Source organism: Rhinatrema bivittatum, chromosome 6, assembly GCF_901001135.1.
Source record: "Rhinatrema bivittatum chromosome 6, aRhiBiv1.1, whole genome shotgun sequence".
Lineage (NCBI taxonomy): Eukaryota > Metazoa > Chordata > Amphibia > Gymnophiona > Rhinatrematidae > Rhinatrema > Rhinatrema bivittatum.
Window position 1 is genome coordinate 253,907,775 of NC_042620.1, and position 19,781 is coordinate 253,927,555.

Here is a 19,781-nt window from a genome sequence, read left to right on the forward strand (position 1 = left end):
CATAAAGAGTCAGTTGCCCTGGGCTAAGGAAGAGGAGGCAGGAAGTGTTGCACCGGAGGTGGACCCTTGGGCCAAGGTGGGGTTGATGCAACCCATAGGCAAGGACCTATGGGTCCCCACCGTCGGCAGGTGGAGTGGGCTGATAGGCAGAGGCCGCTGGAGCTTCACCTATACCAGCCCTCGTTCCCCGCGGGTTGAGCCTTTGGGTGCCAGGGCCGGCAGGACTTAGGCGGGCCTCTGTATGTAATTGCAGTAGGAGTTGGTTCAGCCCAGAGACAGCAGGTGAGAGATGGTACAGTCTTACTCCGGACTGGGTTATGTCCTGGAAACTCGGGCACCAAAGGAATGAAGGCAGATTGGGGGGGGGGGGGGGGGGGCGCTCGAGCAAAAGCAGGCCGAAGCCTGAAGAAACCATGTCCAGGGAATAAGCTGAAGAGGTGTCCGATGGTAGGCTTGAGTCAGGGCTGGAGGCAATCTGAAGGCAGTGGCAAGCAAGGCTGAGGTCTGATCATGGAGATAGTCAAGAGCGTAGTCAGGCAAAGCGGAATTCTGGGTCTGGAGATAGGCAATGCGCAGTCGGGCGAAACAGAGGTCTGGGTCTGGAGATAGGCTGCAGTGTAGTCGGGCGAAGCAGAGTCAAAGTCTGTGTAGTCAATCTGAAGCATAAGCAGGGTCGGAATGAAGAGACAGGAACCAGGAACAACGAGGAACAGGAACTCAGGGATGAGACTAATCTCTAGGAAGCAACGAGTACTCGACCAGCGAAGATCTGTTCCAAAGGCAACGCTAGGGAGTGGAGCCTGAGCTTAAATACTGTAGTTAGGTTAACGTCATCATCCGGGGCCGCGGCTAGGTTCCCGCCATGGTCCCTACTTAAGAATCAGTGATGCACACGCACCTAGGGAGGGGCAGGGTGCAAGTAGCAGCGTCTCTCCGCAGGCCATGCAGAGAGGCCCGTTGAGAAGTGGAAGCAGGACCAGGACCGCCGGGGACTGTGGCAGAGCCAGAGGCACCAGGGGAGGCCCAAGGACGGAGCTAATGGCCCACCACCGCCAGCGAGGATGAACCAGAGGCTGGAGTCACTGTAGAAAGGTGAGGGGGCCGTGCTGCGGACGGCACGCATAACAGGAAGCACAACTTGTTTCATTGTCTCTTGTGGAAAGGAGAGCTTGTGTTGCCTGGGAGTAGAGAGAATCACTGGCATTCACTCAGCCGCTGCAGGAAATGCAGAGAAAGATGCTGCAGGGGGTCAAGAAGGAGGTGCTGTAGAAAGCCCAGGGGGAGAGACAGCAGAGAGCCCTGAGAGAGGCATCACAGAGAACCCAGAGGGAGCACAGTAGCTGAGTGAGTCACCGGCTTGCAGCTCAACCTGTCAGTGGGACTCTGATGCAGAGAAAGTTGAAAGCAGCAATGGAGCTGAAGCCAAAAGAGACTCTGAGTGGTGAGAGCCTGCCGAGGAGAATGCAAGAGGGCAGGAGGAATGCCAGAGGAATGATCCTGCAGTGACTGAGCTGGTTGTAACCAGAAAGCTTTTGGTGGAGCTTCATAGCCTGGCCTGTAGAAGGCAAAACAGACTACCCAGAAAGGGGCAATACAGAATGGGTTTTTGGTTGCAGCACTGATTGGCCTATGGGAGGCAGTGCAGAGGCATTAGATGCAGGCATTGCAGAGAGACCAGATGGAGGTACAACCAAGAAACCAGATAGAAGTGCCGCAGAAAAACCAGATAGAGGCGCTGCCACAGAGAGTCCAGAAAGAAATGCTATGGCGATCCTAGTGAGAGGGGCTGCAGAGGAACCAGTACATGGCACAACAGAGGCACCAGGGACTGGTGCTGTATGGTGGCCAGAGAGTGCTGAGAGGAATGCCAGAGAGGAGGCACCATATGCTGGAGCACATCCACAACTAGTACCAAAAGAACCACCACATAATGTCCCACAGCTAGTCCAAACAGTCTGGCCGAGGCAGGATTGGAACCCAGAGCCAGCAAGGGTCTCCATTAAAGAACTGAGGGTGCACAATGGATGTTGGTGATAGTGTTGTTGGGGTAACCTTAGTAGGTGGGGTGAGCATGACCCTAGATTCCCGATCCCCAAGCCTCACATCCCCACACCTCTTCATCTGGGAGGCCAGATGAAGGGGTGTGGGGATGTGAGGCACTTCCCTGAATGGGATCCAATGGGAGTGAAAATGCTCAGACCAATGGGTCCAAGCTGGGGGGGGTATGTGATGGAGTGACCCTGTTTCCTCCCCCCCCCCCTTAACCTGTGTGGGACCAGGCATTTAACCTGGTCCACCTTAAATCCTACAGAGGGAGAAAGCTGTGTGGATGGGACCCTGCAGGGAGAGGAATAAAAATGTGAGCCCAGGTAGGAACAGGAGGCCCCTGCATCTCCAGGAACCAGGAGCTCCCCACCCTCTTTGAAGTTGTGTTGGAAGTATACTACAAAGGTAGGCAGTTATTGTCAGTGAGATTATCTGTTTGATAATAAAAGTTGAGATTGCATTAGAAAAGGCTGGAGTCAGTGTAGTTTTCTGCTCCACCTCAGAAGATTTGCTCGGACATCCTCACACAGGTCAAACTATATAGAGGAAAGAGAGGAGAGTTGGCAGGAAAGCTGGCAAGAATAATATCTTAGACTCTGTGGGGCTGCAGTAAGTATAATCTCTTCTCATGGCCTCGGCAGACAAGAATTAATCGAAGGGAACAGCAGGGCCACAGCAGCGCCATAGCAGCATGGGAATTTCTGGGTCACAGTGTCCCTTACTGATTTCATCAGTGTCTTCAGAGAGACTGGGTGATGAGGTAGAAAGTAGGAGTGGAGTAGCTTTCAGGCACTCCCCAATGGGAAATGTTCTACAAGTAGTGAGTTTCTATAAAATTTATGAGCCTCCATTGGCTTATGATGATCTCTTCCATCTCTTGTCCTAGAAAGGTGACTGGGACTCAAGAGTGGAGTTCTTGAGTCGCCAGGATTTGGGAGTTTCCCTGGGGTCCAGAAGGAACCCGAAAGAGAGCACCAGAGGTGAAGAATGGTGAAAGTTGTTCCCATACTCCTTAGTTTCATAGAAAATTTGCCTTAAATCTCATAAAAAGGGATTTTCATGCTGGAGTCAGAGGAAGGACTTTGTTTTTCTGGTCCGTAGAAAGAGATTGTTCACCAAGTCCTGTGACTGAAATTGAAAGTGTTTTCAGACTCTTTTTTTTTTTTTGTGAATGTCAGCTTAATTTGTCTCAATTCCTGCCGATGCAAGCCACTCTTGTCAGGAGCCATGAAAGCTTTGGCTTTTTGTAATGCCTTTGTTTGTTCTCTGTTTGAAAGGATTAATTTTTCAGTGTTTGTATACCCATTGCTCATTTGTATGTAATTGATACAGAGAGCATTTGTCCTTGGCTGCCTTTATTGACTGGTATACAACAGTCAAATATTTTCTGTGAACAATATCAGCTGTGGATAATTATTCAATGAATTAGATTGGTCTGGATTAATTGTGGGCTGCCTCTTCCCCACTTGACCTTTCACTCTTTGACCTCAGGCTTTTCGCTGACATCCTTAATGACTTGGCCATCTTCATGGAAATCATGGCCCCTGCCTTTCCGGCATGCTTTACTTTCATCGTCTGCACAGCTGGCCTATGTAAGGTAAGTTTCAGAAGTTAACTTGACAGCTTAGTGGCCTGAGAGCAGAAAGTTTGCTGCAGAGAGGGAAAGGCTGGATTCAGACTGGCAGAATCCTAGGGTACAAACTCTCTAACCCAGACTCTGCCGTTGGTTCTCTGTGTGTGACCTTGGGACAAGTCACTTTTGGCTTTGTATCCTTGCATTAACAATCTGTACACATGTTCCTTTCATTGCAGTGCATCGTGGGAGTGGCTGGTGGAGCAACACGGGCAGCACTTACCATGCACCAAGCACGCAGGAATAATATGGCTGATGTCTCGGCCAAAGATGGGAGCCAGGTGAGGCCTGACTGAGGATGCACTCTCTCCTTTAATTGTATTATTTCTTGGCTTGCCCTATTTCTATGTATATCTTTCTCATTATCTCATTTCTTCTTCTGTTTTACTGTGTGTGTATGTTTTTTCTCCTTTCCCTATTTTTCTCTCTACTGTGGTCTCAGTTGCTGTTGCATGTCCTGGTAGCTTGCTGGCCCAAGGGCTGGAGGGACCCTACCTCCCTCTCTTCCACATGTTGGCCGGCAGAGGTTGCCACAATAGTGACAGCTAAATTCCCATTTTTTCTGATCCTGAGCACATCATCTTTTGTGTTCCCAAGGCCAACTGATATCCATCGACAGAGGTCTGAATCTGGATCTCCTGGATCATAGTTCTGTGGCATGAAAACCTTATTGTTTTCATTGACTCGCAGTACCGTTTTCTTTTTCCCCTCAGTCCTTTTTTCTGTCTCTCTGTCTTGCGCACACATACACATGTGATACATCTGTGCTTTCCTTGCAGGAGACCCTAGTTAACCTTGCTGGGCTGCTGGTCAGCCTCCTGTTGATCCCTTTGGTTGCAGACAACCTTCGGTGAGTGGCAATGAGGTGGATGAGAGAGGGGATAATTGAGTTTACACCTAGCTGGGCATTGGGCGGTTGATATACCCCCATGGTTCACATATATTCTGAGCTCTGCTTCCTTTTCCATAGCCTCACCTATGCCCTGTACGTCCTTTTCACCTCTCTCCACCTCTATGCCAACTACCGTGCTGTTCGTGGAGTTGTCATGGAAACGCTGAACCAAGCCCGGCTCCGCATTCTGGTGGAAAATTTCCTCAGGGAGGGGAAGGTCCTGGCACCCCCAGCAGCCAATGCTATGGAGCCTGTGCTCCCAGGTAAACATCAAGGTTAATACACAAATGGTTGTGAGGAAATTTGCATTGCCAGAGTGGCACTTGCAAGACAGTGCTGTGAGAAAATATGCAGGGCACTGCTGTGTTGAAGTTCACACCACTAGAGTCTCCATGAAAGGGTGCATTGATCTGAGGAAGCTCATGGTCCCAGCATTGCACTGATGGCGGACACAGCTGTGAGGAAAGGTTCACAGTGCCAGGTGAGTATGGTTCTAAGGAAAGTTTTGGTACTGGGGTACTTACATTAGGAGCTACAAAAAGAATAGGGGTCCCTCACTGATAAGAAGAGATTTCACTATAGTCAGAGATTAGGGCTGTTTAACCTGGGGTGGTAAGTTATAGAATATGTTGCTTCTGGAAACGGCTCTTACTCTTACCTCAGGAAATGCTTTTCAAAAGAAATCTGCTTAATCCCTGAAAGTCAGTATCTTTCTCTCTTTCTCTCCAGTGTACCACCAGGATCTAACAGTTATTTTGGGGGCTCCACTCTTGTCACTGGCCTCTAGGTGAGTTCCTTCCTTATTACTTGTAATCAGTCTTCCTGAAGCGGCAATGACCAAACCCCAGGTTTTTCCAGTGTGTGGAGAAATTGGTACTTACCATTATAAAAAATATACATATTATATAGTGAACCATCCTGTGTTGCAGTGTTTCAGATCTTGAAAAGGCACGGGTGAATAACCAGAAAAAGTATTTGCTGGGCTGGACTAACACAAAAGGTGAGACTTCTAAGAGGAAACGCTCTCTTTCTATTTATGGGATTCCTCATAGTTGCCACCTACTGTCTCACACATGTATTACGTGAGTAATTGATTATATATTGTGGGGTTTTGACTGCATTGTGGGAGTAGCTCTGTATTTTGGGAGGTTGTTTGCTTTGTATATTGGCGCTTGCTGCCATATTATAGGGGCATCAAACAAAATACAAAGCTACCCATTTTATATTGTGGGGCAGGGGTGGAAAAATATTTAGAAAACTTGGATTGCAGCCTACTTTTTTCTTTTTTTTTTTTTTTTTAGAAGCCAAGGCAAAATGTTATTTCTCCTTGTAACTTGCTTATTTTTTTGGATATGTTGATGGTTTGTTTTTTGGGGGAGGGGGGCTGCGCGTTTTCTGTTTTTGTCTGTTTCTTATTTTTTTCCCATTTTTGCTCATCTGTATTGTCTGGTTTTCAGTTTTCCGTCAATAAGCAGAGCTGAATTAGCCATAACATGTAGGTGACATCATCCAGCGTCTCTAAACGGACCTCTTTCTTATAGCTAATATAGCTTTTGCTCTGCTGAGCATGTGCAGGAATTGCCTTGTAAGTCCCCTCAGTCTTTTTTCATCTGAGCAATAGCTCTTATCTTTGAAGTTGCCTTGCTGCTTCAGCAGCCCCTAAACAGCACAGTTCAAAAAAATATTTTTCATCAGAATATCTTCCTAGAAAAAAGCTACTGTAAGTAGGTTTTGTGTGTGTGGCAGGAAAATGTCTATTATGGGTGGACATGAAATCTGCTACTTCTGCCTGGGTCTAGACCTTCTTATGAGCCGACAGACTTTGCCAAAGTAGTATTGTGAATTGACGAGACCTCATATATGTGGCGGGCTGTTCAACCACAAGCCCTACTGCCACTATTAGAAAAACTTGCGGTGATGTAGGAAAACTTTTGCACCGTCTTCACGTTATAATCATTGGTCTCACAGAAAGACTGGATGTGTAACCGTGAATATGTAACAGTTTACTATGCAGCGGGTTATAAACAGTAGGTTATTTTGTTACTTATCGTAGCGTGGTGTTGCAGATAGGGTATAACACTGGCTCTGGCCCGACACGGCTCGTGTTTCGGAGAACCTTCTTCAGGGGCCGCTCAATGCCATTACTAAAATGTAAAAAAATATGTTAGAAAGTGACCAAGGCAAAATGTCAACCATGGCTACTTAATACCTACATTTCCCAGTTCTGCCAACCAGTTCCACTACCGGGCTGCAAATGTGTTCGGACAGCAGGATCCGCCATCTTGCCTAGGCGGTTATATACCTACCACCGTGGGCGGAGATAGTGACATCAAAGCATCGTGGGCGGAGACAGAGGATAATGACGTCAAAAACAACTGACATATCGTGTCGGAAACGCTAAATGAGGGAAGACCACTCGACAGAATCATTAAGACCAAGTGGGAATTGTGCCGACAATGTGTAGATCCACCACTGTTCCCGGATATTTAGTTGATGATCGCGATCACCTCCTCGAGGGTTAGAAAGAGTTTGTTCCAGGATGGTCCATCGGAGCTGATCAAAGCTGTGTCCCAGCTGGGTGCAGTGATTTACCATGGGCGCCTCCAAAGTAACTGTATTGAGCCGGCTGCGATGCTCAAACAGCCGTGTTTTAATTTTCCTGCGGGTGCGTCCTATGTAAAAAAGTTGACAGGGGCATTGGATGAGGTATACTACCCATGAGGAATCACAGCTCGTAATCGATCTTTTATAATATGTATGACCAGTTCGCGGATGTTGCCAGGAGGGACCCTCTATTGTGATCGAGCACATATCACATTTCCCACAGCTTGTATGGTTACCTGAAAATCCAGTGTTAATGCGTTGGCTGACAGATGCATGTACTATTTGATCTCGTAGATTTTTACTCCGCTGGTATGCAAATAGGGGGGGTTCCTCAAAGATCGGATGTAATTGGAGGATATGCCAATGTCTTTGGATACTTTGCATTATGAGGTAAAATTTATCTGTGTGGGTAAGCACACAGATATCAGAGGTTACGGGTTCTCGAACTTTGTAATTCAACAGGGCTGCACGAGGAGAATGCCATGCTCTTTTGTATGCCTTGTACACTGCATTATACGGATAGCCCCTTGTGAAGAATCTTTCTGCCAGAATGCCTGCTTGTTGTTTGAAATCATAATCTGTGGAACACAGGCGTCTGAGCCGAAAAAATTGGCTCACTGGTAAACCATGTTTGAATGCTCTGGGGTGGAAGCTATGATATCTGAGTAAATTATTTCTTTCTGTGTCTTTTCGATGAATGGATGTGTGTAAATGTGAATTTTGGATGGAAAGCGAAATGTCTAAGAATGTCATGTGCGTAGTGCTGTAATGAGTGGTGAACTGGAGGTCACTGTCTACAGTATTAATCCAGACCAAAAATTCTTGTAGAGGTATTTTATGATCCCTCCAAATGATAAGCAGGTCATCAATGTAACGGATCCACAGGGATACTGCCCCAAACCACCTTGATTGATAAACATGAAGTCTTTCTAGTCTATCCATGACTAGATTGGCAATGGAGGGGGCTGCAGAAGAGCCCATTGCTATACCGTGAATTTGAAGATAAAATCGATCATTGAATGAGAAATAATTTTGCTGGATAACCAATTTTGCAATTTCAAAAATAAACCAATATGGAATTCTTGACCTCTCCATGTTGTTTTTGAGGATTTCTTCAATAGTCAATAATGCTGTGGTGTGAGACACATTAGTGTACAGTGATACTACATCCATTGTGATAAGTGTGACAGGATCTGTCAAAGAAGAATATTGTTCCAATATTTTGAGGACTGATGTAGTGTCCTGGATGTATGACCTCATTTTTAAGACATGGGGTTTCAAAAAAGTGTCGAGAAAAATAGCTAAAGGTTCTAGAAGAGATCCATTGCTAGATACTATAGGTCTTAATGGAGGGTCCACTGCAGATTTATGGATTTTGGGGACTCCATACATCAATGGAACACGTGGATGTTGGACCGACAGGAAATTTCTTTCTTTCCGTGTTAAGAAAGGGGATACTTTCTCGTCCAGTAAACTATCAATCATGTTGAATACTGATTGTGTGGGATCTTCATCCAGACTTCTATAATATTTGGAATCGGCAAGGTGAGACGTTAACTTGTCAATATAATAATCACGGTCCATTATGATGATACTACCACCCTTGTCTGCGGGTTTGACAATTATGGAAGGGTTGTTTGTTATGGACCGGAGAGCTTGACGGTCTTCATGAGAGAAATTGATGAATGGATGATGTTTATGATTTTCAAATGCGATCATATCCTTAATAATAAGGTCGTGAAATGTACTGATATTGGGGTCCACTGGACCAGGGGGGATCCATTTAGATTTTGCCCTGACAACAGAAATGTGATCGACCGGAATCTCATTGGTGGAACAGTATAGTTTAATTTGCAGTTTGCGGATGAATCTGGTCAACATAATTCGACTTTGAAACGGGTCGTGTCTCTGGTGGGGGACGAAAGAGAGACCCAAATTTAAGACTTGCTCTTGATGATCAGTGAGTTGGTATCGAGATATGTTTATAACTGCGGATCGTATCTGGTTTTGGATCGGGTTTGAGGACCCTCCTGGGGGTACGATGATGTTGTCTGGTCGCTGTGTGGGTTCCTTTGAGCATAGGCTTGGGATATGGGGTCCGATCGGTAGGGTTTGCGCTGCGTTTGGCGTTGCCATCTCCCCCGACGGCCTCTTCCTAAAAAAGGCTGGTTGTAAGAACCCTTTTTGGTGTATCTGGGGGCTTCTCCCTCATCGGAACCGTTAGACCCACTTCCCTCCGAGTCTTCAAAGGTAACCCTGCCCGGTGGGTTGTCTTCTTTGTTTAACCAGCGATATACGTTATTTGTCGCATAATCGTCTTCATCCCTTTTGAGGGTCTTGAGTTTAAGCTGTTTGACGGAAGTTTTGAATTCATCCAATTTGTTATTGTTTTTTTCTATAATTTCTTGAAGATGTTCTGCCGAAAAATTTTGAGTGATCTGCTCTTTTAGCGATGTTAACTTGTCTTCAGTTTCCTCTATTGATGTCTTTGTGCGTTCCACAATCAGCACCATCAGATCAATCGAACATTTGTTCAGAATTGAGATCCAGCGTGCAACAAATGCATCGTCTTCTCTGAAGACTAATGGGGACTTGTTGACCCGTAAGCCCCGAGGAATGATCTGTTGGTGTAGGTATTGCACCAAAGTTGCTGAATGGAGTTGAGATCTTATAAGCTTTTTGTTTAACTCCATATATTCCGTTTCAGTGTTCGATTTCGACGTGCCGGCATCTTCGCACAGTAATGCGTGGCTTTGCACCAACGTGGTCACGTAATCAGCTGTGTAGCTGAACGTCTCCTTTAGTTTAGCAGGATCCATACTGTTAAACAGTATTACTTTACACTTTATTTTAAAGAACTGTAAGATATGATGTAATCTCTATATAAATTTCTAAATAGACATCATATGAGCCGACAGACTTTGCCAAAGTAGTATTGTGAATTGACGAGACCTCATATATGTGGCGGGCTGTTCAACCACAAGCCCTACTGCCACTATTAGAAAAACTTGCGGTGATGTAGGAAAACTTTTGCACCGTCTTCACGTTATAATCATTGGTCTCACAGAAAGACTGGATGTGTAACCGTGAATATGTAACAGTTTACTATGCAGCGGGTTATAAACAGTAGGTTATTTTGTTACTTATCGTAGCGTGGTGTTGCAGATAGGGTATAACACTGGCTCTGGCCCGACACGGCTCGTGTTTCGGAGAACCTTCTTCAGGGGCCGCTCAATGCCATTACTAAAATGTAAAAAAATATGTTAGAAAGTGACCAAGGCAAAATGTCAACCATGGCTACTTAATACCTACATTTCCCAGTTCTGCCAACCAGTTCCACTACCGGGCTGCAAATGTGTTCGGACAGCAGGATCCGCCATCTTGCCTAGGCGGTTATATACCTACCACCGTGGGCGGAGATAGTGACATCAAAGCATCGTGGGCGGAGACAGAGGATAATGACGTCAAAAACAACTGACATATCGTGTCGGAAACGCTAAATGAGGGAAGACCACTCGACAGAATCATTAAGACCAAGTGGGAATTGTGCCGACAATGTGTAGATCCACCACTGTTCCCGGATATTTAGTTGATGATCGCGATCACCTCCTCGAGGGTTAGAAAGAGTTTGTTCCAGGATGGTCCATCGGAGCTGATCAAAGCTGTGTCCCAGCTGGGTGCAGTGATTTACCATGGGCGCCTCCAAAGTAACTGTATTGAGCCGGCTGCGATGCTCAAACAGCCGTGTTTTAATTTTCCTGCGGGTGCGTCCTATGTAAAAAAGTTGACAGGGGCATTGGATGAGGTATACTACCCATGAGGAATCACAGCTCGTAATCGATCTTTTATAATATGTATGACCAGTTCGCGGATGTTGCCAGGAGGGACCCTCTATTGTGATCGAGCACATATCACATTTCCCACAGCTTGTATGGTTACCTGAAAATCCAGTGTTAATGCGTTGGCTGACAGATGCATGTACTATTTGATCTCGTAGATTTTTACTCCGCTGGTATGCAAATAGGGGGGGTTCCTCAAAGATCGGATGTAATTGGAGGATATGCCAATGTCTTTGGATACTTTGCATTATGAGGTAAAATTTATCTGTGTGGGTAAGCACACAGATATCAGAGGTTACGGGTTCTCGAACTTTGTAATTCAACAGGGCTGCACGAGGAGAATGCCATGCTCTTTTGTATGCCTTGTACACTGCATTATACGGATAGCCCCTTGTGAAGAATCTTTCTGCCAGAATGCCTGCTTGTTGTTTGAAATCATAATCTGTGGAACACAGGCGTCTGAGCCGAAAAAATTGGCTCACTGGTAAACCATGTTTGAATGCTCTGGGGTGGAAGCTATGATATCTGAGTAAATTATTTCTTTCTGTGTCTTTTCGATGAATGGATGAATTTTTCGGCAGAACATCTTCAAGAAATTATAGAAAAAAACAATAACAAATTGGATGAATTCAAAACTTCCGTCAAACAGCTTAAACTCAAGACCCTCAAAAGGGATGAAGACGATTATGCGACAAATAACGTATATCGCTGGTTAAACAAAGAAGACAACCCACCGGGCAGGGTTACCTTTGAAGACTCGGAGGGAAGTGGGTCTAACGGTTCCGATGAGGGAGAAGCCCCCAGATACACCAAAAAGGGTTCTTACAACCAGCCTTTTTTAGGAAGAGGCCGTCGGGGGAGATGGCAACGCCAAACGCAGCGCAAACCCTACCGATCGGACCCCATATCCCAAGCCTATGCTCAAAGGAACCCACACAGCGACCAGACAACATCATCGTACCCCCAGGAGGGTCCTCAAACCCGATCCAAAACCAGATACGATCCGCAGTTATAAACATATCTCGATACCAACTCACTGATCATCAAGAGCAAGTCTTAAATTTGGGTCTCTCTTTCGTCCCCCACCAGAGACACGACCCGTTTCAAAGTCGAATTATGTTGACCAGATTCATCCGCAAACTGCAAATTAAACTATACTGTTCCACCAATGAGATTCCGGTCGATCACATTTCTGTTGTCAGGGCAAAATCTAAATGGATCCCCCCTGGTCCAGTGGACCCCAATATCAGTACATTTCACGACCTTATTATTAAGGATATGATCGCATTTGAAAATCATAAACATCATCCATTCATCAATTTCTCTCATGAAGACCGTCAAGCTCTCCGGTCCATAACAAACAACCCTTCCATAATTGTCAAACCCGCAGACAAGGGTGGTAGTATCATCATAATGGACCGTGATTATTATATTGACAAGTTAACGTCTCACCTTGCCGATTCCAAATATTATAGAAGTCTGGATGAAGATCCCACACAATCAGTATTCAACATGATTGATAGTTTACTGGACGAGAAAGTATCCCCTTTCTTAACACGGAAAGAAAGAAATTTCCTGTCGGTCCAACATCCACGTGTTCCATTGATGTATGGAGTCCCCAAAATCCATAAATCTGCAGTGGACCCTCCATTAAGACCTATAGTATCTAGCAATGGATCTCTTCTAGAACCTTTAGCTATTTTTCTCGACACTTTTTTGAAACCCCATGTCTTAAAAATGAGGTCATACATCCAGGACACTACATCAGTCCTCAAAATATTGGAACAATATTCTTCTTTGACAGATCCTGTCACACTTATCACAATGGATGTAGTATCACTGTACACTAATGTGTCTCACACCACAGCATTATTGACTATTGAAGAAATCCTCAAAAACAACATGGAGAGGTCAAGAATTCCATATTGGTTTATTTTTGAAATTGCAAAATTGGTTATCCAGCAAAATTATTTCTCATTCAATGATCGATTTTATCTTCAAATTCACGGTATAGCAATGGGCTCTTCTGCAGCCCCCTCCATTGCCAATCTAGTCATGGATAGACTAGAAAGACTTCATGTTTATCAATCAAGGTGGTTTGGGGCAGTATCCCTGTGGATCCGTTACATTGATGACCTGCTTATCATTTGGAGGGATCATAAAATACCTCTACAAGAATTTTTGGTCTGGATTAATACTGTAGACAGTGACCTCCAGTTCACCACTCATTACAGCACTACGCACATGACATTCTTAGACATTTCGCTTTCCATCCAAAATTCACATTTACACACATCCATTCATCGAAAAGACACAGAAAGAAATAATTTACTCAGATATCATAGCTTCCACCCCAGAGCATTCAAACATGGTTTACCAGTGAGCCAATTTTTTCGGCTCAGACGCCTGTGTTCCACAGATTATGATTTCAAACAACAAGCAGGCATTCTGGCAGAAAGATTCTTCACAAGGGGCTATCCGTATAATGCAGTGTACAAGGCATACAAAAGAGCATGGCATTCTCCTCGTGCAGCCCTGTTGAATTACAAAGTTCGAGAACCCGTAACCTCTGATATCTGTGTGCTTACCCACACAGATAAATTTTACCTCATAATGCAAAGTATCCAAAGACATTGGCATATCCTCCAATTATATCCGATCTTTGAGGAACCCCCCCTATTTGCATACCAGCGGAGTAAAAATCTACGAGATCAAATAGTACATGCATCTGTCAGCCAACGCATTAACACTGGATTTTCAGGTAACCATACAAGCTGTGGGAAATGTGATATGTGCTCGATCACAATAGAGGGTCCCTCCTGGCAACATCCGCGAACTGGTCATACATATTATAAAAGATCGATTACGAGCTGTGATTCCTCATGGGTAGTATACCTCATCCAATGCCCCTGTCAACTTTTTTACATAGGACGCACCCGCAGGAAAATTAAAACACGGCTGTTTGAGCATCGCAGCCGGCTCAATACAGTTACTTTGGAGGCGCCCATGGTAAATCACTGCACCCAGCTGGGACACAGCTTTGATCAGCTCCGATGGACCATCCTGGAACAAACTCTTTCTAACCCTCGAGGAGGTGATCGCGATCATCAACTAAATATCCGGGAACAGTGGTGGATCTACACATTGTCGGCACAATTCCCACTTGGTCTTAATGATTCTGTCGAGTGGTCTTCCCTCATTTAGCGTTTCCGACACGATATGTCAGTTGTTTTTGACGTCATTATCCTCTGTCTCCGCCCACGATGCTTTGATGTCACTATCTCCGCCCACGGTGGTAGGTATATAACCGCCTAGGCAAGATGGCGGATCCTGCTGTCCGAACACATTTGCAGCCCGGTAGTGGAACTGGTTGGCAGAACTGGGAAATGTAGGTATTAAGTAGCCATGGTTGACATTTTGCCTTGGTCACTTTCTAACATATTTTTTTACATTTTAGTAATGGCATTGAGCGGCCCCTGAAGAAGGTTCTCCGAAACACGAGCCGTGTCGGGCCAGAGCCAGTGTTATACCCTATCTGCAACACCACGCTACGATAAGTAACAAAATAACCTACTGTTTATAACCCGCTGCATAGTAAACTGTTACATATTCACGGTTACACATCCAGTCTTTCTGTGAGACCAATGATTATAACGTGAAGACGGTGCAAAAGTTTTCCTACATCACCGCAAGTTTTTCTAATAGTGGCAGTAGGGCTTGTGGTTGAACAGCCCGCCACATATATGAGGTCTCGTCAATTCACAATACTACTTTGGCAAAGTCTGTCGGCTCATATGATGTCTATTTAGAAATTTATATAGAGATTACATCATATCTTACAGTTCTTTAAAATAATGGGTCTAGACCTTGACAAAGCAAATTGTTTCAATTGTGGACGGATGTCCCCACGAACGCAATGGTTTAGAGCATGGAAAATGGCAGAACTGCATGAGACTTGCAAAAGTTTCAGAAAGTCTCTTCCTGAAATGCAGGGTCATCTGTCTCACCAGGAATAGAGTTGAACTCCTGCATCTCTAATCTTCCCTGTTGCTAAAACCTTAGGGTAACTGTGTGTGGAAGAAATAGAGGCACTATTCTGCAAAACCATTGGAGCATCAAGCCCCAAAGAAGCATAGAGGCTGAAGTGCATTGGCTCTGTTGATGCACAAGGGTGCACTGGCACCATCAATGCCCAAAATTTTGATGCATTGAGCCTTGGAACATTGTTGTTCACTTTGCCCATTAAACCATCTGAAACATCAGTGCATCATACTGCAATCTTCCAATGCAATTATATGCTGGTCAGGGCAAACTCTTCAGTGGAGCACAAGGGGATATAATCCCCCTTCTACCACTGAACTAGAACACTCTCACCAATGAAATTGCTGTCACAAGGTTACTTCTAGAAACACGAGATCCTGTTTGCTCTCTGGTGTATCCAATCAGCCACCATTACAGATTCTACAAAGCCCAGATGATGTGCAACATTCCATTTTAGTATCAGAAAATGATATTCCACCACTTACATTAGAGCAGAGGGCATATTATTTATTAGCTTTTATATACCGACATTTGTGGGTACATCATGCCGGGAGCCACTTGACCAAGTAGCAGAGTTATTTGAAGGATTTCTTTACTTCATTAGTAGCTAAGAATAGAGAAGGTAGCATTCAACCTTTCCTTTTCAAGATGTCATCTTTACCATCATGAGAAGGAGTCTCAGAATCCTCAATAAGAATTTGCCATAATGGGTCAGATCGAGGATCCATCAAGCCCAGTATCCTGTTTCCAGCAATGGCCAATCCAAGTCATAAGTACATGGCAAGATCTCAACAGTAAATAGATCCCAAGCTGCTATCCCACAATGATAATTAGTGGCTATTTTTTAAGTCTTCTTGGTTAAACACAGTTTATTGACTTCTCCAGGAATTTGTCCAAACCTTTTTTTTAAACCCAGCTACACTAATTGCCTTAACCACATCCTCTGATCCAGAGCTTAATTGTCGTTGAATGAAAAATAATTTTCTCCAATTTTGTTTTGAATGTGCTACTTACTAACTTTATGGAGTGCCCCCTAGTCCTTGTATTATTTGGAAGAGTAAATAACCGATTTACATTTACCCGTTCTAGTCCATTCATCATTTTATAGACCTCTATAAAAATCTCAGCTGTCTATTCTCCAAGCTGAACAGCCCTAACCTCTGTAGCCGTTCCATCCCCTTTATCATTTTGGTTGCCCTTCTCTGTACCTTTTCTAATACAACTATATTTTCCATTGGAACCCATGCAAGGGGCTTCTAACCCATGACATTTGCATGTAGTGGACTCTAGTCACTCCAAGGATATGCATCAGCTTTTATCTCTTCCTCAATCATCAGCTTCATCATTGGAATCTTGGATAAGAGTTTCCTTACCTCTTAGCTCGGAAGGGAGATTGAAGGGAATTCTCTCTTTTAGAACTTCAAGAACACTTGTCCCGTGCCCCCCCCCCCCACAAGAAGACTTTTCCTACTCCAGGTTTCTGGACAAATTAGAAAAAGCTCTTGGAGTGAATGTACATAAGGGCAAAGATCCTCATGCAGACCTTTTCCAGGTTCTGGAAGCTCCAGTGGATCCAACAGGGAAATCAGTCCATTGTATTCTGCAAGATTTACAAATGAAAATGTGGGAAAATCCCCTTTTCTGTGCCCCAATACTAAGGAAACTTGACCTCAAGCACAGAGATCAAAAATCTCTGAGCTTTGAAATAGTACAATTACCCCATCAGTCAGTAGTGGTAGAATCTGCTCTTAAAAGACCAAGGAAAATAGAATATATTCAAATTCGCCATGAGGGAAAGACAACTTTGGCAAAAAGATGTTTCGAAGCTCCTTGTTTAATGCACATCAATCCTATATGGTTCAGTAACTGTGTAGAAAAACTGAAGCAATGTTCTTCTGACCAATGATAGTGGAATCACGTACCCTCGGCTACTATTGGTTGCTAAGAATGCATACATCATCTTTGTCCGGTTTCAGAGAAGAAGCTTACAGAATCTCATTTAACTTCTCTCCTTTCCATGCAGGTACTTACTTTTCTGTGTGCTTTTTACTGCTCTGCAAGCCAGTTCCAGGGCTTGGATTGAATCTCTCCCTGTGCTCAGCCCATCCCCTCCACCTCGTGGTTGCTGACCCCTCCCCCAGCTGGAATCCCATCAGAGAAGAAGCTTACAGAATCTGCATTTAACGTCCCTCCTTTCTCATGCGTCTCACGCCTAAGGAGCGCTACAAAGGGGCATGCCCCTTTGTGCACCCCTTCGTGCGCACCAGAGCACCGGAGCATCACTATCAGCGCATCCGAACACTCTGAGACCTTCTCTCCCCTTCATTCATCCATCATCTTCACTCAGCTCACCGACAGCCTGTGGATTCTCTCATCAGACTTGCAACCTCGCTGAACATACGGACACACATCTCTTGCAAGTTCCTTCCTCCGCCAGCCCTCCATTGCTACTTCAAATTTGACTACCTTCTAAATTGCTTCATATTTTACAAATTGCTATATATTGTACTTAGATCGGTATTGAATTGTTTGCTATGTCTCTTATTTATCACCTGCTGAATTCCTGCCACTGAATGATTTCTATTTTTTGTTTAACTTTTCCCTGAATATTTCTTTGTTTCCCTGCAAACTCTACCTGTGATACGGTTATCCACCTTTCACCATTTTCCACTTATTTTCCCTCCCTCTTCCTCCTCCGCTTCATTGCTCGCCGCCCCTTCCCCGTCATCTTCCCTCGATCTTCCCCCATACCTCCATCCAACATGCCTCCCCAGTCTCACACACCCCTCAACTCATTCCCCATCCCCCGTAGACACCAACCCTTGCTAAGATTTCCACCTCTGCTAACCCTCCAACACCTCGTAAGTCCCTCATCTCCCCTCTTACACAACTCCTTGGCCTCACCACTCTATCACTCATGCTATTCAATGCTCACTCCCTCACCAAAAAAACTCATATCCTCGACCTTATCCATGACCACAAACCTGATATCTGTGCCGTCACGGAAACGTGGCTTAAGGATGCTGACATTGTCCTTGTGAACCAACTCCCCTCTTGCTCCCACAACATTTTTTCCATACCAAGACCGAAAAAAAGGGGTGGTGGCATTCTCCTCATCGCCAAAAAATCCCTTAAACTTAGGCCTACAAATATCTGCCCCCCTGCCAAAGATTGAAGTCTGCTTATTCAAATCTCCTGACCTCCAAATCTGCCTTATTTATGCCCCACCTGGCCTCCTGGAACATAATCCCTCGCCCCTCATAGAACCTCAGCCATTTTCTTATCCGCATCATGAGTTCACTAACCAACTTTAGGACTTCATAGTCCTCCCCTACTCAATTTTCCCTGTTCTTCACCCATGTTATACAGACCCAATTCTCTATTTTGCTTCACCCAACATTATGTACCCCAGAATATGTTATTCCAGATTATTTCTTCCCTGATCATTGTTTTTTTTTTACCCAGGTTATCCAAGTTATTCTACCCTGTTCATTGTAAAACAAGACTCAGTCTCTGTTAATGTCGCTAGTTGTAATGTAAACTCACCACAGCACTCTCCGAATCCCTTCACAGACTTGACTGCTCCTTGCCTGATACTGCCCTTAACTCCTGGGCCAGCCTCACACAAGACATAGCCAATAACATATGCCCCCTCATAACCCGTAAGCAATGCACCACTCCGTCCAACAGCAAACCTTGGTACACCACCGAACTACACCTAATGAAACACAACCTTAGACTCAAAGAAAGAGCATGGCGCAAAGACCCAAACCCACAGCGCTCTACCGACTACAAATCCCACCTACACTCATACTGTAATGCCATTCAAAAAACCAAACGTGATTACTATGCCACCAAGATCCATCAATACACGTTTAACCCCAAAGCCCTCTTCTCCTATGTCACAACCCTTACCAGTCCCACCCCCCTAACCATCACTGTTGACAAAGCTAGCACTAAGTGTGAAGAACTTGCACAATTCTTCCACAACAAAATAGCCAACCTACTCCGCACCCTGCCTCCTACTACCACAACCCCTTCCCCTCAAAAAAAAAAACAAAAACTCTTTTAATACCTTAGAGCTCACATCTGCTAAAGAAATTGAGGCCATCCCTAAAAAATCTAAGCCTGCATCCCACCCATCTGAATCTATACCTACTAAATCCTTACTCTCCATTCCTAATATCATTGCTCATCCACTAGCAGAGATCATTAATTGCTCCCTTTCCTCTGGCTCAGTTCCCGAACCCCTCAAACATGCAGTAATCAAACCCCGCCAACTACCGCCCCATTTCCAATCTCCCTTTCATCTCCAAAATCATGGAGAAGGTTGTTAACACCCAACTCATGGAATACCTTGATGACAATGACATACTTCATTCCTCACAGTTTGTTTTTTGCAAAAACTTAAGCACAGAAACCCTCCTTCTTTCAGTCACTGACTTTCTCCTCACTGGCCTTGACCAAAGTCATAGTTTCCTCATAGCATTCCTTGACATCTCAGCGGCATTTGACACAATAAGCCACAATCTACTCATCTCTCGCCTTACTGACATCGGCATAAATGGCTCAGCCCTCTTGTGGTTCAGATCCTACCTAGCAAACAGACGTTTCTCCGTTAAACTCTCAGCTCCTCAGAATCCTCCTCCTTTACTCTTCCACAAGGGGTGCCCCAAGGTTCTTCCCTCTCCTCCACTCTATTCAATATTTACCTCCTCCCCCTCTG

At 44.8% G+C, this 19,781-nt stretch overlaps 1 protein-coding gene across 6 annotated transcripts in view; it reads left to right on the plus strand.

Moving 5' to 3' along the window:
* Positions 1 to 19,781, plus strand: part of C6H16orf58 (chromosome 6 C16orf58 homolog) — a 74,452-nt gene that overhangs the window by 48,870 nt on the left and 5,801 nt on the right. For all 6 annotated transcript variants that reach the window (XM_029606823.1, XM_029606826.1, XM_029606824.1 and 3 more), the window contains 6 exons: positions 3,538 to 3,643; positions 3,859 to 3,960; positions 4,459 to 4,529; positions 4,650 to 4,834; positions 5,301 to 5,358; positions 5,501 to 5,571. In XM_029606823.1, the coding sequence (XP_029462683.1) occupies positions 3,538 to 3,643; positions 3,859 to 3,960; positions 4,459 to 4,529; positions 4,650 to 4,834; positions 5,301 to 5,358; positions 5,501 to 5,571 (593 nt within the window). The remainder of the gene's footprint in view (positions 1 to 3,537; positions 3,644 to 3,858; positions 3,961 to 4,458; positions 4,530 to 4,649; positions 4,835 to 5,300; positions 5,359 to 5,500; positions 5,572 to 19,781) is intronic.